General features: G+C 39.3%; 1 protein-coding gene across 1 annotated transcript in view; it reads left to right on the top strand.

The window, feature by feature from the left end:
- LOC122661912 (transformation/transcription domain-associated protein-like) overlaps nucleotides 1–23,143 on the top strand; it is a 96,722-nt gene that overhangs the window by 20,049 nt on the left and 53,530 nt on the right. Inside the window, exons 10-15 of the mRNA XM_043857423.1 lie at nucleotides 3,731–3,812; nucleotides 4,483–4,535; nucleotides 4,617–4,715; nucleotides 4,781–6,013; nucleotides 21,708–22,709; nucleotides 22,792–23,127. Coding sequence (XP_043713358.1) covers nucleotides 3,731–3,812; nucleotides 4,483–4,535; nucleotides 4,617–4,715; nucleotides 4,781–6,013; nucleotides 21,708–22,709; nucleotides 22,792–23,127 — 2,805 coding nt within the window. The remainder of the gene's footprint in view (nucleotides 1–3,730; nucleotides 3,813–4,482; nucleotides 4,536–4,616; nucleotides 4,716–4,780; nucleotides 6,014–21,707; nucleotides 22,710–22,791; nucleotides 23,128–23,143) is intronic.

Genomic DNA, 23,143 nt, shown 5'->3' with positions numbered 1-23,143 from the left:
TTCCAATTTTGACATATTTCACTCGAAATTTCAAACATTGTGAAATGGATGCGGGAAAGTTGATTGAGATGACTGAGGAATGATATGGGGCAAGTTGAAAGTTCTAGAGAGACATGAGGACGTCCTGAAAGATTTGGATTGGCGTAATGAGGGAAACCTCTATGGTTTGGTGGAAGATATGACCCTAGATAGAGTTTAAGAACAGAATACTTTGTAGATTACCCAAGTAGTTGGGTGAATTGATACGTTGACTTTGGAGATATAGTTAGTTGAAGATGTGGCTCAGATAGAGCAGAATCGCAGGACAGGAATTCTTTAAGTGAAATGGTGGAAAATGAGTTATATATTCCAAGGATTTAAGTATCGGTATCGTGTATCATATCGGACAGGTGATTTTAAGAGACATATATGTATAAGAGAGACTCAAGATGCACTAAAGATACGATAGAAATGGGCAAGAAATGCATGGATGTGCTTATGATACATATAAAATACAGTTTTGAAGCATAAAACACCTTGTTATGCAGTATGCATCAGCTTGATGCAAGGATTTGAGTCGTTTTTACCCAATCTAGTGATGCGTAACCCCCCTCCCCCCCAAAAAAAAAAAAAAGAAAAAAAAAAAGAGAGGGCGATCTGCAATTTTATCCTGTTTCGATCTGTGATTTGAACTCTGTAAGTCCCTAGAACTTATTGAAATGGTGAAGATTAGAGTCGTTTTTTATGTTAGATGATTTCCTCCAACTCATATTGAAGAGAAAAGCAAGTTTTCAAGGCCTTCGGTTGCTCTCAGTTTATATGTCACTCGTGGTTTCTGTTTTGCAAGTTTAAAGAAGGTGTATCTTACTTGTATTGGACCGTATCAGATCATATTGGACTGTATCGGTCGACACAAACTTTTTTAGAAAATAAGTATCATATTGATACCCAGCTAATACATATCTGTATTGGCTGATATGATACGATACCTACCGATACTTGAAACCCTGATCTGTCCAACCTCAAGTAGCTGGGACAAGAAATTGTTGATTTCCCCTCCCCCTCTTCTTCTTGCTTGGGTGGTGGGTAAATGGTCTGGTGTATTTTAAGTAGAACAAAATTGATGACTAATTAAAGAATGTAAAACTGTTAAGGAACAAGTTTGTCCCATTGACTTTTTGGTAACATTCTATGGTTGGTGTCTCAGTTGTGCACATAAATTGGGGGATGCAATTGGTTTTTTTTGGTAGAAGGGGATGCAATTGGTTTTAAGTAGAGAACTTGACATTAGCATTAAATGATGATCATTTAAGCTTTATGTTCTCTTCCAAGATGCTGCATTACTTTCCTCATTTCCTTGTATTCTTAATATTATTCATACAACTTAACTTATTTTCTTATCTTTCTTTATAAAAACTGTTTCAATTTATCAACCATTTGGTAATATTAGCAGATTCATGTCCATATCATTTTAAATTATAATCAGACATTTTGATTTTTGTCAAAACTTTAGCGTTATGAGTCATCCAATCTGTTGAACCTTAGAATAGGGCAATTGTTTGTGGTGTCAGGGAAGCAAGATTCTTACACATTGATGGGTATTAATGGTCCTTGGATAATCATATTTCATTAAAGATCCTAGATATTGTGTCTACTGTTAACAGATCTTCTCGCAAGGTTCAAAAACTCGTATCGACTCTTTATCTCCATAACCAAGATATCGGTGAAAGTATTTTTAATTTTTTTGGTTTCGGTGGGAAAATGGCCATAGTTGGCTTTGAAACTTTAAGGGAAGCTTGTTTTAGGCTTAATAAACATATTTAAATCTTCAAATTGTAAAAAAAAGCACCCAATTTGGTGTTTTGGATTTGCACCACCCTTGGTTGGCAGTAAACGTTGAACTCTTAATTTAACATTACCTATTTTACACATTGTTTGAGGGTTATGAAACATAATTGGCAAGTAAAACAAGTAAATTATGCAATAATGGATGAAGACACATAATATTGAGTAATTATTTAAATAGTTAATGACTTAAAGTTTCTACTACAAAGTACAATAAACAATACATCAATCATGGACACCCTAGTCTTCCACGTCCCAACAATACAAATACAAGTATTTGTCATATTTTTTTTTCAAAAAATAGTTTTGGGGAATAGTAACTTTACTTGAAATAGTTGAATGTAGCCAAATCTTCCGTAATAAGCAGCAATTGATCTCTTCGTAGTGATGTGGCAACTCCCAGTAATATTGAGTGAGTGATGATACGACCAAAAAAAAAAAAAAAAAAAAAAAGGATCCAAGCTCTTTTCCCCCCTTCTCTAGGCAAGGTTTAAAGTATCGGTATCGGGTATCGTATCGGTCGGGTGATTTTAAGAGGCGTATCGTATCATATCGTTTCGGAGATACGTATCGAACAGTACAAATACACATAGAAATGGTCAAGATACACATGGAAATACACTTTTGGAACAAAAAACAATATAAATAAGCAATATATAATAAGTGTCATGCATAAAACCTAAAATTGTGAATAATGTATAACCAACAAGTGCATTAAATTGAAATTTTTATAAAAGATGAAGTTTCTCACATGTTGTAATCGTCTATAGCCATGAAGAATATTAGATGATGCAAAGGATGATGTTGTAGCACTCCTTGATTCGTTTTTTAGTTTAAAAGTGTGAAAAACCAAGATTAAATGCAAGATTTTAGACTCTTGGTTGAGAGTTTTCCTTCATTTTATCGTTGGATTAGGAATTGTATCGAGTCTGTGAGTGAAAATGGCTTTTTCTATGGAATGTATCAATGGTATCGGTATATATCGGTGTGTATTGGTACGTATCGGTAATGTATCAGTATGTATCGAGCCGTATCGGCCAATACATATTGATACATATCGATACGTATTAAACCACCCACAGAACCCTTTACTGGACGTATCGATACGTATCGGTCGTATTGTATTGTATCGGCCCGTATCGGTTGATACAATTCAAGATAGGGCATTTTTTTAAAAAAGGAGACGTATTGGTATGTATCGTATCGGTATCAACCGACACCGTATCGTATCGGTCCGTATCGTATCGTATCGGTTGATACTTTAAACCATGTCTCTAGGTTCAAACCCACGAAACTGACGAGTTTTGGTCAAAATTTTGAACTAAGGGTCGAGACCTTGCCTATTTATAATGGGTTTTGTACCATTTCGGCGAGACGGTATAAAGTGTACCGAAATCTCGCTAAAATTATGTAGAATAGAGATCTCATCTCTACCAGGGCAAGATTCTCGAGTTTTCCGAAATCTTGCTGAGATCTCGGTGAGTTTTAAAACTATGTCTTCCAGTGTATGCCAACATTGGGATAAGGGCTGATGAGGTTACCAAGTGAGGAGCAGGGTGGTACTCTATGTGTATGGGGTACGTTATGCTTGGATGAGACGGTGGATTCTTCTTTATTTTGACATCTTTTTCCCTTATCAATAAAGTAGCATTGCTATTGGAAATTCTAGATAACCTTAGTCCATGCATCTCTGGTCATTTTCTTTTGCTGCTTCCTGAATGGGGACCTCGAGATAACTTCAGAAATTCCTGGGGGTGTATAAGAACTGCTATAGGCCTCCGCCTGTCATTAATTTTGATGTGTTGTAGAATAATCTTCCACATGGAGAAATTTTCTTATGCTGCATTTTATCTTAGGTATTATATATGTTTGCTTTTTATTGAATTACTCTTAACATTTGTTGCAGGCAGTTCTAAATCTGCAGGTCCCTCTAGAGCACTCCAAGGAAGTCAGTGATTGTAAACATCTAATTAAGACATTGATCATGGGTACTGATTATCTTTCTCTTTTGCTGTTCTTTCATTCTCCTTTCCTTTTTGAAAAGCAAGTTTTTTTTTATTTGGATTTTCTGGTTGTCACAATTGGAACTTGAGATCAGTACCTGCACATGAAGAAAGAAGAAGAGAAGTGGAAGATTGAAGTTGAGAGAAAGAGAAGAGAAGAGAGAGTGGAGAGACAACATCCCATGGCTACAGAGAATTGGAATACCTCTCTGATCGTGAGTGGGGGGAGATTTTATATTAATAATAAGGGAAAGAGAACGCTACCTGGGCCCATGCGGTGCACTGCCCCTGCGCCCAGAAATGGGCACGAGAAATGACCGCCATGCCCCCGGGAGATTCCGGTTTTCCATAGGGGCATGGCGGTCATTTCGTGCGTCCCTGTGTCAGGGCACAGGGGCAGTGCTCCGCACGCACCCAGGTAGCGTTCTTTCTCCCTAATATTAAAAAGTCAGAATACAAGTAAGGATTGGAGAGATAACTTATGTATAAGTTACACATATTGACAGAATTACAAACTTAATAGTAAAAAATACACCTGCCAACACTAATATCTCTTAAATGTTCAGGAATATAGAATCTATTTCGTTGATCATACTCTTATAGTCAAAGTTGGCACATGAGTTTTCATTACTAATTGGGAAAGTCATTCCTGTAGGAATGAAGACTATAATCTGGAGCATCACTCATTGTCATGTGTCACGCACACAGGTTTCTCAATCCTCTAATTCAGCAGTTCCAGATATGCAGATGTCTACTAGATCCACTCACTCAATATTTCTCATGCTTCAGGTTTCACCATCAGTGCATGGAGCACATCAGCAAATGCAGGCTTCCCCATCGTCTAGCATACCACTTCCTCAAGCATTTAAAGGAATGAGAGAGGATGAGGTACTAAAATACACTTATGGCTATATTTCTTGATATCAATTCTAACACTTGCATTTATTTGGTAGGTGTGGAAAGCCTCTGGTGTCCTTACTAGTGGTGTCCATTGCTTAGCTCTCTTCAAGGAAAAAGACGAGGAGAAGGAGATGCTTCACCTTTTTTCTCAAATTTTAACTATTATGGAGCCACGAGATCTTATGGATATGTTCTCCATGTGCATGCCAGAAATTTTTGAGTGCATGATCAGTAACAATCAGTTGCTTCACATATTTTCTACCCTTCTGCAAGCACCCAAGGTTTTTAAACCCTTTGCAGATGTTTTGGTTAATTTCCTTGTCAGCAGCAAGCTTGATGTTCTTAAGCATCCAGATTCACCGGCAGCAAAACTTGTTTTGCATCTTTTTCGGCTGTTATTTGGTGCTGTTTCTAAGGCTCCTTCAGATTGTGAACGTATTCTACAGCCTCACGTGCCTGTTATTTTGGAGGTTTGCATGAAGAATGCCACTGAAGTTGAAAGGCCACTTGGTTATATGCAGCTTCTTCGTACAATGTTCCGTGCACTTTCAGGGGGAAAGTTTGAACTTCTGTTGCGAGACCTAATTCCTACATTGCAACCCTGCTTAAATATGTTATTGGCTATGGTAGATGGGCCTACTGGCGAAGACATGAGGGACCTTGTACTGGAGCTTTGCCTATCTTTGCCAGCACGTTTAAGTTCTTTGTTGCCTCACCTTCCTCGGCTTATGAAGCCTCTGGTTTTGACTCTAAAAGGAAGTGATGAGATTGTGAGCCTAGGTCTAAGGACACTTGAATATTGGATTGATAGTTTGAATCCTGATTTCTTGGAACCAAGCATGGCAAATGTTATGTGTGAAGTGATTCTAGCTTTATGGTCTCACTTGAGGCCAGCGCCCTATCCATGGGGTGCAAAAGCTTTGCAACTTCTCGGTAAACTTGGTGGTCGGAATAGACGTTTTCTCAAAGAACCCCTTGCACTTGAGTGTAAAGAAAATCCCGAGCATGGGCTTCGCTTGATTTTTACATTTGAACCATCAACCCCTTTTCTAGTACCTCTGGATCGTTGTATATATCTGGCTGTAGCTGCTGTGATGCAGAAAACTGCTGGCATGGATGCTTTCTACAGAAAGCAGGCTCTAAAGTTCCTTCGTGTATGCTTGTCTTCTCAACTGAACTTGCGAGGTAATGTTGCCGGGGAGGGAATTACACCCGGACGGTTATCAACATTATTAGTTTCTTCAATGGACCCTTCCTGGAACCGGGCTGAGACATCAGATACGAAGGTTGGTTTCGAACTAATTTACCTGATAGAATGTTAAAGATGTACTATCATTGAGGGGGTTTCTAGTCACGTAAGGAATTAGGATTCAGAAATCCCAAATAAATCTGGAACTGCAGGATAGGAACCAAACCAGATTTAGAGAATCAAATAACAGTCAAAACAGGTATGATAGGGCAGAAACTTGGCTCGAATGCTTAGTTTAATTAGTACAACAATGCTGTAAAATTTGATGCAGATCTGATGGTCAGATTTCAAGATATGGTGAAACCCTACTGTAAGAAGGAAACTGGAAATCCAGATTAAAATCGATTTCTACAGCAGGGCTTTTAAGGCATAAAATAGTGAGCTAACAATGATTTGATTTAATGAATAAACCGCACTATAAGATACTAAGCAGTAACAGAAATCAGATTTATCCAATCGAGAAATACCAGAATTGAGGAATGGGCATTGAAGTGGGATTCTGGAAAAAAGAATTTAGGAAACAGAGCTTAAATCAGAAACTGATGTTCTGATTCAGCAAACAATTAGATGGAGAAATAAAGCAGATTATTTAGCAGTTAAATCAATAAATAGGATTCAAATGAATGCTGAAACTGAAATAAGAATTTAAGCAAGATATTCGAATCGCAGGGTTTGAAATTATTAGTTCTGACCTGATATATGGTTGGAGAAGAAAGTAAAAGTAGGAATAATGGAGATGAGGAAATAATGCAATCAGGAATCCACTTGATTACTCGGCTGTTTCCTTCTCTTTGCTGTTGGCATGGCTTGAATTCTGCATTAATCTTTGCTGTTTTTGTGGCCTTTTCATTTTTTTCAGTTTAATGGCTCCGTTTATTGGAAGTTTTGGTTTTGTTGCTGAGATTTATTTTGGGAATTCTAGATTGATTATATTTACTAGTGCTGTTAGTATTGTTTATCACTTTTTTTTATGTAAAACACATGTTATCTTTTTGTTTAAGACCTTTTTTTCTTTCCCTGTATCGCGTACCTTCCAAAATAACAATTAATTCTTTATTTATTCAGAGTCTTAACTAAAGCACCAAAACTTTAAAATACAATTTTAAGTTTAAAGCAATAATTAAACATAAAAATTTGTTATTTATTTATGGGAGAGAGAACGCTAACTGGTGCTGTGCCTGGGCGTGTGTACCTGCACCCAGACACCCAGAGTGAAAAGACCGGTGTGCCCCTGGATCTTTCTGCCTTTCCAGGGGGGTGCGTCGGTCTTTTCATGCGGGCTATGTCTGGGCGCAGGTACACACCCAGGCACAGAACCGGTTAGCGTTCCTTTTCCCATTAATTATTTAGAGTCTTAATTAAAGCACCAAAACTCTTAAATAAAATGTCTTTTAGGTTCTTTTGGATACAGGGAGAAATTCATGTGGAGAAGCACGAATGCAGCTGTATTGTGTAGCATTTGGTAGGAATTTGCTCTAGGGTGCTCGAGATAATGTTTCAATTACTTTAGGCCATAGGTTTGATTGCCCTAAGGGCTTCTTACTTGGGAACACCAATAGCATTTGAAGTGTAATCACTTGCTGGGTTGTGAGAAGATGGTTTGGCATTTTCCTGATTTAGTGCATTATATGTTGCGTAGTTTCGCGTTTTAACTTCTCCTAATTAAAGTCTAAAGATGTTCTTTTGGGTTTTGAGGACACATGTAAATGTGGAGCACCTTTAGACATGAGTAGGGAAAACTGCTTTACATTTTTTTCTTTGGTCAGCAACAACAAATTTCATTTCCTTTCTCATTGTAACAAAAAGATACATTTGTTCCTTGTCTCATGTTCTATCTTCCTCACTCTTTTCAACATACACCGTGCTTACACTGTTGCACAAATTACACCCTGGGCGATGTAAAGGAATCCACAATCCAGATTGTGTGGTTGGGATTAATTCTGATTAATATTAGTTCAGATCTTGTATGTTAGGGAGGATTGTCTTTTGATTAAAGATGGGGGCAATTATGTAATTTTCTCAATATTTTAAATTATGATTTTACTTTTTAAGGTAGGGTCGTGCTAGCTATCGATTATTACAACAACAACAACAACAACTACAACAACAACAACAACATCAAACTAAGCCTTATCCCATCTAAATGGGGTCGGCTACATGAATCCTTGCAGTTGCAAATCAAAGTAAGAGAAAAGAAGAAATGAAGCCACAAGAGATGAGAAGTGCGAAAAGAGAAATGAAAGTAAATGAAAGTAAGAGTAAATAGGCTCAGCCCAGGAAGTCAAGGAAGTCTCAGCTACACGGGGTCGGCAACATGGATCTTTGCCCTCCAAAAGGCTCTATCCAAGGTCATACTTGGTACAAGACCCAGACTACGCATGTCATTCCTCACGACCTCTCCTATGATCATTTTCGGCCTGTCCCCAGCTCTTTTAGCTCCTTCAATCAGAATCAGATTGCTCCTCCATACTGGGGCATCCTCAGGCCTCCGTTGAACATGGCCATACACCTCAAACGACATTCTCGCAGCTTGTCATTGATCGGGGCAACTCCTTAATCAACTCTAATATGATCATTCCTTACTTTATCCTTCATAGTCTTTGCGCACATCCATCTTAACATCCTCATCTTTGCTACACATAGCTTCTCTATATGACACTTCTTAACTATCCAACATTCTGCCACATACATCATAGCTGGTCAGACAATGGTCCTATAGAACTTTCCATTAAGCTTTAAAGGAATACTTCGGTCACACAGTACTCCGGTCGCACCTCTCCACTTCATCCATCCCACTTTAATTCTTTGTAAAACATCATCATCTATGTCACCTTCTTTATTTCTACAAGTATTTGTGTTGCTTGATATTTGGAAATTAGTTTAGCTGTCCATGAGTCCTAGATTTAGAAGATTCCTTTGGATTTCCCCCCTATAAATAGATGTAGCGACCACCTATAGTTATATGTCGATGGATTAATTTTATTTTATTTGACAATAGCCTAGCTGGCTCTTGTCTTCTCCCTCCTCTTAATTTGGTAAGGGAATCTCTTCTTCCTCCTATTCTCTTTTTTTCTCTCTCCCCTTCTCCCTCTCATTAACTCCTTTGTGCTCTCTCATTAACTTCTATCTCCCCCTCCTACTGTTGTCAGTTTCCCCTTCTTTTCCTCTTATTTCTTCTCTTTCTTTATTGGGACATCACAACAGATTTATTTCCTTCATCCTTCCTTCAATCGATTGTTAGTTTCCTGATCCTAAATCTTAGGTTTCTTCCCCGTTTTATCTTCTGTACATCACCCATTGATCACTTTTTCCTCTCCTCCAGTCCACCTCATCAAATTCAAATACTTAGACTATCTTATGAGTGATTCAATTCTGCAAACATAATTATTCTCTTTAGATCTGGCCACTAGATCTGAGATCAAATCTGAGCAATCATAGCCATTGGATCTGAATATCTGATTGGTAGATCTAGGCAAATATCGGCCCTCAAAACAGAATCTTAGAGGTTGGTGCCCATCACTAGTAGATTGATCTTGATCGATCTAGCATCACTATGCATGAAAAAAGCAAAAATTAACATAATTCTTCTAGCAAGGGAAACCAGTTGACACCAAAACTGTCTGCTCCATCTTGAATTCTTAATAAAATAAAATGTCTTGTTGCAAGAGGCAAATGAATTAGATATTGACTAATATCTGCAGAAACTCTAGGGCAAAATGTGTATTGCCATTCAAATTATTCCCTGTTTCTCTACTTCATTAGATCTGTAATCATCACATATGAAACACTACCTTTGATGCCAAAGTGGCTTCTTGGCCTAGGCAGAAATAAATGTAGTACTCTCCGGCCATGTCATATCCATACCAACCAGACCAAAGATATACCTTCAAACATTCCTGGCCTGGACACATATTAAAAACAAGTTTGTGGTAGTTTCTTCTTCCCTAAAGCATCTTTGTTAGTGAATTACTGACTGCCAAACCATATGCTGCAGATTGTACATGGTCAAGGCATTACTTGATACCTCCACCCATAAAACAGTAGCCATCCTTGGTGGAGCTACTGATGCAGTAGTGCTATCATGGCTGGATTGACATGACCCGATCTGGAAACCCAGACCGATATGAACCTGTCCCAAAACTGGCTTTTAGTCCAAAGGTTGTTGGTAAGAGACAGCATTGTAATCTTTTATTTTATTAATGTTCATAGTTGTCAAGGGGTCGCCTAGGCATCGTTTTAGTGTTGCCTTGGTTTTTTTGCCACCGCCACCACGACCGCCTTGGATCGCTTTGTTTTTGTGACAACTATTATTATGTTTTTATTTTGTTTGGAGTTAGCTATGTAGGGGATTTGATTGAATTATCTTTTCCTTGTTTGAGTTAGTTTCCTAGTTTGAGAGTAGTTTCTATTTGTAGTAGTTTTTTTTTTTCTTTTATATATATTTATACAACTCAACGTGATGGGCAGAAAAGAATTGTGTCAAGAGTTGAGAATTTACTGGTTTGTGTTGAGTAGTCAAACCCGAAAGGGTATATTTGTCTTTTATATTCTTAAGTTGTTTAGTCGGCTATGTGGGTTTTAGTCCCACATCGCCTATTTGTAATTATGTTCTCTCTTTTCAATATTATAAATAGAAGAGCTTGGGGTGATCATTACTCACTCAAGCATTACATCCCATCATGTTTTGTTAACATGGTATCAGAGCTAGATCTGATCTAGTTCAGAACACCCCCCATCGTTTCCTCTCATCTCTCCTCTCTCTCTTTTTCTCTCGGCTTCTTCTTCTTTTTCTGTTTTGGTTTCCTTTCCCTATTAAAGGGCAGCACTTAGGAGGTGATCGATGATCTAGTTGCTGCCCTCCATGGTACTTCCACTTTGATATGAAGAAGGTTCGATAGTTGCTGCTGGCCCATCTTCTCTGCGATTTTTTTTTGGGAATTCTCCCTCTTGAAGATCAAGTCTCAATTATCATTGGAGATTGATTGTTCGTATCGGAGACGCATTCTTGCAGCCTAGGACAGCATTTATCACCAATCATCATCACCAATTGAAGCCCCTACCCTATATCGATCTCAACTTTCAGGGTTTTCTAAAACCCTGACAAAAATCGATTTGAGGGTTAGGGTCGTCATCCTGGTTGATTGTTTGAGGGAAGTTCTATCCATACCAGGGGAGCGCTTGATCTGTTTTCCAGCCATTTATATTGAGTTTTGTTGCACAAATCAGGTTTTTTCTCTCCAAACTATCGATTTGATTCTGGCACTTCTTTGGCTGGTTGCATAGAGCCTGTTGTTCTTTGTTTCAGATTCATTATTGTTGGTTCCTTGTTTATTAATTACCATGCCTGGTTCGACTGTTACTACTGCTACTTCTGGTTCTGAAACTGATGGACAGCCAAGGCCTGAATATTTACCTTTCGCTGCTCCTATCAAACTGGTTGGAACAAACTACTTGATGTGGTCCAGGTCTACTTATTTGACCATTGCTGGTCGAGGATTTACTGGCCATATTACTGGCAGTACAAAGAAACCTATTGAAGATGGTTCACCTCAAGATCGATGGGTATCCAATGATGCCATGGTGATGACCTATTTGCTGCACTCTATGCAACCGGACATCTCCAACAACTACTTATTGTTGGATACAGCCTATTCTATTTGGATGGGAATGATGCTCAGGTGTATGAGCTTCAAAAAAGGGTCCATGAAACCACTCGGAAGGAACTGTCCATCTCCAAATATTATGCCTCCCTAAAAGGACTTCGGCAACAATTAGATCACTAATCAGATTATCAGCCTTCTTCTGCAGCCGACATTGCTGCCTACCATAAACACATGGAGAAAAGACGTGTCTATACTTTCGTGGCAGGGCTGAATGCTGAATTTGATCCTATAAGAGTCCAAGTTCTTAGCAAATCTCCAGTCCCTACACTAGAGCAGGCTTTTGCTTGGGTCAATAATGAGGAGCGTCGTCGAGCTACTATGTTGCACACTACTCCTATTGAAAAATCTGCCTTGCAAATTGGTTCTAACACCACTTCTAATACCATTACTAATAGTGGTAATGCTGCTTCCAAGGAGCCGGTTAAATGTGAACACTACAACAAGCCTTATCACACTAAGGCTACGTGCTGGAAGATACATGGAAAGCCGGCTGATTTTGAGGCTAAACGGGCTGCTAAGGGGAACTCCAAGTTCAAGGCTAATCACACAGAAACTACTGCTGCTCCATCCTCTGATACTGGTCTTACTAGTCTTACATCAGATGAACTCCTCGCCTTCCGTCGTATGCTCAAGGCTTCATCAATACCGTCAGCTGCACTTGCTGCCTCTTCTGGTTCTTACTTTGCCTCAGGTATTCCAGTCGGTCGTCATTGTGCATCGACTGTTACCAGTCCTTGGATTATATACTTTGGTGCAACTAACCACATGACTGATTCCTCCCATATTTTTCACCAGTATTCTTCCTCTTCTAGGAACGACACAGTTCGAGTAGCTAATGGTTCCCTTTCCCCTTATCTCTGGAAAAGGATCCATTCGTTGTTCTCCTTCCCTTAAATTAAATTCTGTTTTGCATGTTCCTTCATTCTCTACTAATCTTCTTTCAATTAGTAGTCTTACTAAACAATTAAACTGCAAAATAACTTTTTTTTCTTCTCACTGTGTCATACAGAATCTGATGACAGGGACGACAATTGGGGGTGGTAAGGTACATGGTGGTCTCTACCTACTCGACACGGGTTAAACTTCACTTCCATTGACTCCATCTCCAGTTCATCAGTTACATTCAACTATATCACCTGATCTTCACCTATGGCATTGTCGACTCGGGCATCCTCCTCTTCGAACTTTAGCCTTTTTATTTCCTCAGTTAGTCAAGGGTTGTAAAAAGGATGAGTTTTTATGTGAGGCTTGTGTTTTGGCCAAACAGACTCGTTCTAGTTATTCTTCCACTAATAAAAGTACTTCACCTTTTGCTTTAGTTCATACAGATGTTTGGGGACCTTCTCGTTGTGTTTCAATAACTGGTTCTAGATGGTTTCTTTCCTTTATAGACTGTTATACTCGTACTACCTGGGTGTACATGATGCGGCACAAGAGTGAAGTTTTTCGTTGTTTTCAGCTCTTCCACCGTATGGTTCAGACCCAGTTCAATGCATCTCTGAAAATTCTGCGAAGTGATAATGGCAGAGAGTACATGGAGGGGCAGTTCCAAACGTATCTAGCTGAAAATGGGATAATTCATCAGACAAGCTGTGTTGACACTCCTGCTCAGAATGGAGTGGCTGAAAGGAGGAATCGTCACCTTTTGGAGGTTGCTCGGGCCATCATGTTTGCACGGAAAGTCCCTATCTAATATTGGAGTGATGCTATTCTCACCGTTGCCTACCTCATCAACCGCATGCCTACTCCAGTCCTTGCTGGCCGTGCTCGTGTTGAAATCCTACAGGGTTCTTCCTCTTTTGTGGTGCCATAAAAAATATTTGGTTTTGTCTGTTATGCTAACAATCATCTTTCTCATGGCAAGCTTGATCCTCGTAGCATTCGGTGTATTTTTTTGGGCTACTCCGCTACTCAAAAGGAATACAAGTGTTATCACCCTCCCACTAGGCATACTTTGGTGACTATGGATGTTGTCTTCCATGAATCCTTGGCTTATTATTCTCAGCCACCTCTTCAGGGGGAGCATGTTCCAGTTATCCTTGAAGATGTGCTTGCTGCCCAGGGGGAGCCGGCGTCTACTTTCGTTCCTGCTCAAGGGGAACGTAAACCTGTGAGTCAGATTCTTGTTGATACAGTCTATACCCGAAATCGAAAGCTGCAACAAGAGCATGTTGAGACTACCACCACTATCGTACCTCTTCCCCAATCGCCAGAACTTGATCCAGAGACTGATCTACCTCTTGGTAAGGATCCTTCTCTTAATCTTCCTATTGTTGTTCGTAAAGGCATTAGGTCTTGTACCTAACATCCCACCTCTCATGTTGTTTCATATGACTCCTTATCTCCTTCATATCGCACTTTGTATCTTCTCTGTCCTCTATTTCTATTCCACAGAAGTGGCAGGAGGCAATTGCAGATCCAAAATGGAAAGCAGCCATGATGGAGGAAATGAAAGCCTTATCCAAAAATGAGACATGGTAGCTAGTGGTTCTTCCTTCTTGTAAGAAATCAGTTGGCTGTAAATGGGTATTTGTTGTCAAGCAGAAGGTGGATGGATCAGTTGATAGATACAAGGCCAGACTTGTCGTTGAGGGGTTTACTCAAACCTATGGGATCGACTACCAGGAGACTTTTGCCCTAGTTGCAAAGTTGAATACTGTCCGAGTCCTATTGTCATATGCTATTAATCTGGGTTGGGACTTGCACCAATTAGATGTGAAAAATGCCTTTCTTCATGGGGAGCTGGAAGAAGAAGTCTATATGGAGATTCCTTTAGGTTTTTCTTCTGAAAAAACTAATGGGAAGGTTTGCAGATTGAAGCGCGCATTGTATGGGCTGAAGCAATCTCCTCGGGCTTGGTTTGGGAGATTCCATAGAGCCATGATCTCTATAGGGTGCAAACAGAGCAATGCTGACCACACATTGTTCATCAAGCGTCGCGGAGATAAGATCACTCTTCTTATTGTCTATGTCGACGACATAGTTGTGACTGGTAATGGTGCTGATGAAGTTTTTAAACTGAAACTTTTCTTGGGACGAGAATTTGTAATAAAGGATCTTGGACAGCTAAGGTACTTCCTTGGGATTGAAGTTGCTCGTTCTTCCAAAGGCATATTTCTCTCCCAAAGGAAGTATGTTCTGGACTTGCTTTCAGAAACTGGTTTGTTGGGTTGTCGTCCTTGTGATACTCCTTTGGAAGCCAATACTCGTCTACAAGAGAAAGATGGCACTCCCGTTGATAAGGGCCGTTATCAACGGTTGGTGGGAAAATTGATTTCTCTCTCTCACACAAGAGCAGACATTGCATCATTTGCGGTAAGCCTTGTCAGTTAGTTCGTGCATGATCCCTACTCCAACCATATGAATGCTGTTCTTTGTATTCTCCACTACTTGAAGTCGGCTGTAGGAAAAGGAATTCTCTTGTCCCTACATGATCATCTTCATATTGAAGCTTACACAGATGTGGACTGGGGTGGTAATCCTAATCGGAAATCTACTTCAGGGTATTGCACGTTTGTTGGAGGTAATCTTGTCACATGGCGTAGTAAAAAACAAAATGTAGTGGCAAGATCCAGTGCTGAAGTAGAGTTCCGTGCTATGGCTTAAGGAATCTGTGAGTTATTGTGGCTTCAAAGTTTACTCCAAGATCTTAGTGGTTCTGTTCATCGTCCAATGATGTTGTACTGTGACAACAAAGCAACATTCAGCATTGCCCACAATCCAGTATAACATGACCGTACCAAGCATGTGGAGATTGACAGACACTTCATCAAGGAAATGTTGGACAGTGGACAGAATTGTATACCTTTTGTGAAGTCAAGTTATCAACTTGCTGATGTCTTCACTAAAGGATTGAGTGGAAAGATGTTTCATCCTAATTTGGTCAAGTTGGGCAAGTGTGATATCTATGTACCAACTTGAGGGGGAGTGTTGAGTAATCAAACCCGAAAGGGTATATTTGTCTTTTATATTCTTGAGTTGTTTAGTCGGCTATGTGGGTTTTAGTCCCACATCGCCTATTTGTAATTCTGTTCTCTCTTTTCAATTTTATAAATAGAAGAGCTTGGGGTGATCATTACTCACTCAAGCATTACATCCCGTCGTGTTCTGTTAACAGTTTGTTTACTGTGCTTTGCTATGGTGCGATTGGAGGCTGCGTGGCTTCTTCCCCGTCCTTTTCACATCTTCCCTGGTTTGATTCCTCTTCCCTCCCAAGTATTCTCATTCTTCTTTCCCTCTTCTTTCTTCTCTGGTTTCGCTATTCATTCCCTACAAACTATTCTTGGTACCCTGTTCTAATGGTACCAGCAGCCCTTCTATTTTGGGCTCAATCTCTTTCCTTCCAATCATTTTCTTTCTAGGACTTTGGGTGTGGGTCTGTTTGACCCAGAAAACTCTAGCCATAGAACCTTGTTTGCTGAAACCACCCTTGCTGTGAAACCCAAGTTTGAACCATTTCTGGTCTCCCCCCCCCAATAATATTATCTTTTGAACATTGCATTCCCATATTCTCGTAAGTCCCAAGCCTTTTATGCCCTTTAATTACCTTTATATCCTTTCTCTTTTACCTACCAAGTAACCCCTTGAAAATTGTGGTTAATTACTAGATAATAGTTGTCACGGCATCTAGGGTGGGCCTTGGTGCAACGGTAAATGTTGCTCCATTGTGACCAAGTGGTCATGGGTTCATGTCTTGAAACAGCCTCTCTGCGAAAGCAGGGGTAAGGCTGCGTACATTATGAGCTTCCCCAAGCCCTGCAGTGGCGGGAGCCTCGTGCACTGGGTATGCCCTTTATAGTTGTCACGAAGACAAGGCGTTGGCGGGGGCTTGGAAGCAGGGCAAAACCGACAAATCGACCTAGGCGCCTGGACATTAAGGGTGTGTATGGCAACGCTTCTGTTTTAAAAAACCGATTCTAGGTCCGATACCATTTTTGTTGTGTTTCTGTGTTTTTGGATCGATTCTGGGTCCTTAAATACTGTATGGTAACAATGAAAAAAGAATACTTTTCTGTGGCTGGGAAAAAACAGAAACCTGTATGGGCTGCACTTAACAGAATCGTTTTTCTTGTTTACAAAAAAATAAAAATAATTATATATATATAGACACACACACACACACACACACACACACATTCAAGAAGGAAAAAAAGATGAAATCCTAGAATTATCAAATCACATCAACCAAACATTTGACAGCTTTTGCATGAAATCATTTTCCATATTATGAAAGATGATAGTTTAAAGCATCATTTGTTTTGCAGCCTTTGTTCAGAGAACCTCAGATATTATGACTACATTGGTTTTGGAGTTCAGCTCCATATTTCAGGAGTTGATGGTTTCATACCTGTGCTTCCGTATGGTTGGAACAGTGTTTTCATTCTGCTCATATGGTATTACAAGAATGGAAATAACATTCTTTAGCTCTTTTGCGTTCGATTGCTTTGGAGCACTCTAACTGATTTTGATTTTAAACTATGATTTCCTGTATATAATTTTGCATATTTTTGAATTACGAATTTGATGAGATAAATGTAGAGGCAAAACAAAGTTTGTGTAGCCAACTGCATTTAGATGGGATAAGGCTTAGTTCAGTTGAGGTGAATTTATGAGATAAATTTGAAGAAAAATAATGCCGAGTTAGACAAAACTTATACATAGCCATATAAGTCTTTGTTAAGTTCAGTATGCTTGGGTACAATGGAAGTAACAATGCCATTACATGTTCTTGATATAGAATTATTTTAGAAAAAATGATGAGTTAATAAAGAATTAAGTAAAACAACATAGAAATTTGCATGTAGTGGGAAGTACCACCACCATATTAGTTGGCTCCATCACAGATGTTATCAGGCAGAAGTGCAGACCTTAAAGGGTATTTCTGAAGTGGTATCTTGCAATGCTCACTTTCAGTTTTAGGACGAAGGTGTAAATTTCTATAGGGGTTTGGAGTTGATGGGACATGGCTTAGTTTAGTTGAGGTGAGTTTATGATATAAACTTAAAGGAAAATAATAGTTAGAAAGAACTTATGATATCTCTCATAAAAAGCTATCATCTTTCCTTAAAATGAACCTCAAATTGAACACTATGTTTGAAGCAATCAGGAAAGTACGCACTAGAACACCCCCCCCCCCCAAAACATTTAAGAGAAAACCCCCAAATCAACAGCATACAAAATGTATTCACATGCACGATGATGATCGTCCTTCTTCGATTTTACTTTGTGAAACCCTAGGGTTTCAAGAAATGGGACGATGATGAGAAGTCGTCGAACCTTCAAGATTGAGCTACAACGGCGTTAGATGCGATTGGTTTCAAGAGACCGAGTTTAAAAAACCCGACGTTGAGTTGAGATTGAACCTTCAAGGTTGAGTTGTAGCGGCTTCTTCTCTGTTTCGTTTTCCAGAGAAGAATGTAATGTCGAGAGAGAGATTGTAGAAAATTGAATAGGTAATGTTATGTTTTAGGGCCAAATTTCATAAATACCCTTGATCCACTTAAGTGAAGATTCATTTATCCGCCTTTTCATAGAATCAATTCTTAAGGGTGAAAAACACCAATTTGGTGTTTCTCAAATGAGGTTCAAAACTGTGCCCAGAGTACGGTTCATTTAAAAAAAAAAAAAGGGACCGGTGATGCCATACAGTTTTCAGCCCATATCTGTTTCACAAAAAACAGAAAACACTAGAATATGTTTTTTAGAACGTTGATGGCCATGAGTTTTGTATTGCCATCAGGATAAAATCAGAAGGTAGTTTTTTACGGATTTATTTTACTTTTTTCATGGCCCAATGGGACTATAGAAGTCTGAAAAAGAATATAGATTGGATGATCTATTAGAGATGAAGATCAGCTAAGGAAATAGTTCTCATTTGAAAATATATACTAAATAGAGTTGCATAATGAATTAAAATGCAACAGGAAGGATTGAATCGAGTCAAATTGTGCTCCTCTGAAATAGTTCGGGTATTCAATATTCAACCACTCCTTCAACAACGCCTCTAGTTCAGCGCGCGAGGCGCTCATAGAGTTGATTGTTGTGTTAGGGCTTTTCTATGTTGAGTTGATTCGCAATCCATATGTTTGGTCTAGTTGCTTGGACAACAATCTCGACTGAGTCATAAATACGGAGGGGCGAGCGAGCGATCAAAGCCTTCAATGTTGGAGACTTTGCTTCCCCCCTTTAGTCGTATTAGTCTTAGTTGTCGACATTCTTGTAGGATTGCCTCCTTAGTCGAAGAGTCGGCACCACAAAGTCGGCACCACGTATTAGTTAAGTACCAAGAGTCGGGATCAGGTGGTTGATAGACAACGTTCTAAAAAACAAATTCTGGTGTTTTTTGTTTTTTTTAGAACATAAATGAGTTGAAAATTATATGGCATCACCAACCTGTTTTTTGTTTTTTGAAATGATCCGGACTTTGGGCATAGTTTTGAGCCTCATTTGTGAAACACCAAATTGGTGTTTTTCACCCTTGAGAATCGATTCTATGAAAAGGTGGTGAAATGAATCTTCACTTAAGAGGGTCAGAGGTATTTATGACATTTGACTTTAAAACATAACATTACCTATTTAACTCTCTACAATCTCTCTCTTGACTTCGCATTCTTCTTTGGAAAATGAAACTGAGAAGGAGTTGCTGCAACTCACCCTTTATGGTTCGGCTTCTCCCCATTGTCGGGTTTTTCGAACTCGCAGTCTCTTGAAACCAATTGCCTCTAACGTTGCTGCAACTCACTCTTGAAGGTTTGATGAGTTCTCATCAGAGTCCAATTTCTTGAAACCTTTCGGTTTCACAAAGCAAAATCGGAGAAGAACGACGATCGTGCCTGTGAATACGTTTTGTATGCTGCTGATTTGGGGGTTTTTTCTCTTAAATGTTTTTTGGAGTTTTTCTAGTGCGTATTTTTCTAATTGCTTTAGATGTTTGAAGCAAATGTTCAATTTTAGGTTCATTTTTAGGAAATATGATAGTTCTCCATAAGAGATGTCATAAGTTCTGTCTAATTCGAAATTATTTTCCTTCAAGTTTATCTCATAAACTCATCTCAACTGAACTAAGTCTTATCCCTTCAACTCCAAACCTAATGTGGATGAGGTTCAACTGAGAACCACTCTACAATAGGATCATTATATAACCATATCAGTTGGCTGCAAAGATCACAGCAACAGAAGCGGTCAAAATAAGACTGCAATTAACCAGAAAATAACCAGCAGCAGATTTAGTAACTCAGAAACTCTGATGGAGCTGGGGAACCAATCTAAGGTAGGTCTTATTGGGTTGAATGAACCTTCAAAATCTCAGCCACAAGTGATGGCTAGATGCTGAGATATCCACAGATCTCAGAATTCGAAGGTTAAGTTCAGATTTAGAAGCTCACAGATATAATCAAACCTGACCATTGGATTGGACTCAATTTACCATCCAAGGAAAGGTTCATTGAGTGTATTTCAGCCTCCAAATATCATCAACAACTGATGGATGAATCTGGAGATCCGAGAGCTTGAAGTTGCTGCAATAAAACCCAGATCTGCAGGTGTTCATAACAGCAGCAACTAATAAGAACTTGACAGAGGATTGATTCAGATCTTTGAAGTATACTCTCACAGTGATAAGTTGCAGTCACAAAAAATAGCACAGCAGTGTTGATCGAGTAGGGAAGGGAGGAGCTGAAGATAGAAGAAGAAGAAGAAGAAGAAGAGGGGGGGGGGGGTAGGGGAACAGCTTTCTCAGCCTGGGTCTCTAACCCACAGCTATCCCAGCTGTTGAAACAAGGATTTACTCCTATAATCGGTGGCAACATGGTCTGAAAATTCTATTCTCCAAAATCTGCTCCTTCCTTACAATAGGGTGCCTATTAATAGCTTAGGCAAGCTTACAATAAAAATAGAAACTTTTTAAAATAGAAAGTAGGGAAATAGAAACGACTAAAACCTAACCAAAATAGAAGTTATCTAAAATAGAAACTTAATTCAGTCACATGCAACTATGCAAGAATAACTAAAATAGAAACTAATAGATTTAGTAACTAAGTTAAGAGAATAGTAACAAAATAAAATCAGATCTTCGAGTTTTCTAGCAGCTGATCCTCTTTCTTGTCAAAGCTTGGATTCTCATGTGGTCCCCACCAAGGATCTTCTAATAATATCTCACTAAGGCAAAATAAGGGGCTGTGACACTGTTCACGTGAACAGTGTTTTGGCATCTTTTTCTTCTTGTTTTGTCCTACATCAAGGTTCCTCCTAAGGTCAACAATCTATGATCTATTTCGATTCCTAACCTCCAAACTCTTTATGAACATTCACACTACATGGAACCAATCTAAAACTGGGAAATTCCACTAGAGTTAAATATTCCACACTACAATGCTGTACTATCCCCTGATATGGTGGATTCTACCACTTCCAATTGCATTTCATAATCACAACTTATTCATCTCTTAGGATATCTTATTGGGACAGCAATGACAATCCTAGGTAAGGAAAATTTGCCCCACCTAAATTTGGCTGACAATGGAAGGTAAGTTAAACCAGCCACTGACATGAGCGCTTCAAGAGAATCATGGAATCTGTTATATTTTGAATTTCTAAACCTTTTCTTTTGTGGCTTTGGTGTTACTTCACCTTTTGATTGGACCTTTCCTCATATAGTGTAAGCATGTACCGTATGTACGTTTGTAATTTGTGAATATTGGTTGGATGGAGAGTGAGGGGAAAGAAAGTAGGAGAAAAGAAAAGGGTGAAAAGTAATGGAAGGTTTCCCTTTCCAAAAGGTGTTTGGTTAAATAGAAAATGAGAAAAAAAAATTGTTCTTCATTCCTTAGATTTTGAAGGGAAAGTGAAACTTAGAAGTATTGCACTTCTTTGGAAAGTGCGGGAAATGATATTGGTACTTGCTGTCCAACCAAACACCAGAAAATCACAGAATGGAAAATGGTTTTCTGCTCTTTTCACACCTCGGTTTCCATCCAACCAAACAGAATTGTGGGATATGTGTTAAGACACTGATGTAGTTGATCTTGCTCTAATTTGGAATTCACACTTAAAATCATGATATTTTTGCAGGGTGACTTGGGAGTCAAGACTAAAACACAACTTATGGCTGAGAAATCAGTTTTTAAGGTTCTCCTGATGACCATCATTGCTGCTACTGCAGAACCAGATCTCCATGATCACAAGGATGATTTTGTTCTCAATGTTTGCCGCCATTTTGCTATGATTTTCCATATAGAGAACTCTTCAACTAATTCTTCAGTTGCGACCGGGCAACTTGTGGGCCCTGTGCTTTCATCAACTAATAACATGGGTTCCAGATCTAGGGGCTCTACTTCTTCGAATCTCAAGGAGTTGGATCCGTTGGTATTTTTGGATGCATTAGTGGATGTGCTGGCAGATGAAAACAGACTCCATGCTAAGGCTGCCCTCAGTGCATTAAACATGTTTGCTGAAACACTCCTGTTCCTTGCTCGCTCAAAGCATAGTGGTGTGCTGACTTCAAGGGGTGGTCCTGGTACTCCTATGATGGTTTCTAGTCCATCAATGAATCCTGTATATTCCCCACCCCCCAGTGTGAGGATCCCTGTGTTTGAGCAACTTTTGCCTCGTCTTTTGCATTGTTGTTATGGAAGTACCTGGCAGGCTCAAATTGGAGGTGTAATGGGGTTAGGAGCTTTGGTGGGTAAAGTCACAGTCGAAACTTTATGCTTTTTCCAAGTAAGAATTGTCCGTGGTCTGGTATATGTTCTGAAAAGGCTTCCGGCACATGCTAACAAAGAACAGGAGGAGACAAGTCAAGTGCTTACCCAGGTCCTCCGTGTGGTTAATAATGTTGATGAAGCAAATAGTGAACCTCGCAGACAAAGCTTTCAAGGTGTTGTTGATTTTCTTGCTTCAGAGTTGTTTAATCCTAATGCATCCCTTGTTGTTAGGAAGAATGTACAGTCATGCCTGGCACTTCTGGCAAGTAGGACTGGTAGTGAAGTCTCAGAGTTGCTTGAGCCTTTGTATCAACCGTTGCTTCAGCCCCTTATAATGCGGCCACTCCGGTCCAAGAATGTTGATCAACAGGTAGAATCTATTGGTTGTTGTTTTCAGTGTGTATTTGTTTTCCTTAATTTAAGACACTGGAAATAATTGCCCTGACATGCAGGTTGGCACAGTTACAGCTCTGAATTTTTGCTTGGCATTAAGACCCCCTCTTCTCAAGTTAACTCCTGAGCTTGTTAATTTCCTGCAAGAAGCTCTGCAAATTGCTGAGGCTGATGAGACCGTATGGGTTGTGAAATTTATGAATCCAAAAGTGGCAACGTCATTGAACAAACTCCGAACAGCATGTATTGAATTACTCTGTACGGCCATGGCATGGGCTGATTTTAAAACACCAAATCATTCTGAACTGCGTGCAAAGATCATTTCCATGTTTTTCAAGTCATTGACTTGTCGGACACCAGAAATTGTTGCTGTTGCAAAGGAGGGCCTTCGACAGGTTTTTGTTTTTATTA

Source organism: Telopea speciosissima, chromosome 5 (assembly GCF_018873765.1).
Source record: "Telopea speciosissima isolate NSW1024214 ecotype Mountain lineage chromosome 5, Tspe_v1, whole genome shotgun sequence".
Lineage (NCBI taxonomy): Eukaryota > Viridiplantae > Streptophyta > Magnoliopsida > Proteales > Proteaceae > Telopea > Telopea speciosissima.
This window is presented reverse-complemented; position numbering and strand designations above follow the sequence as displayed.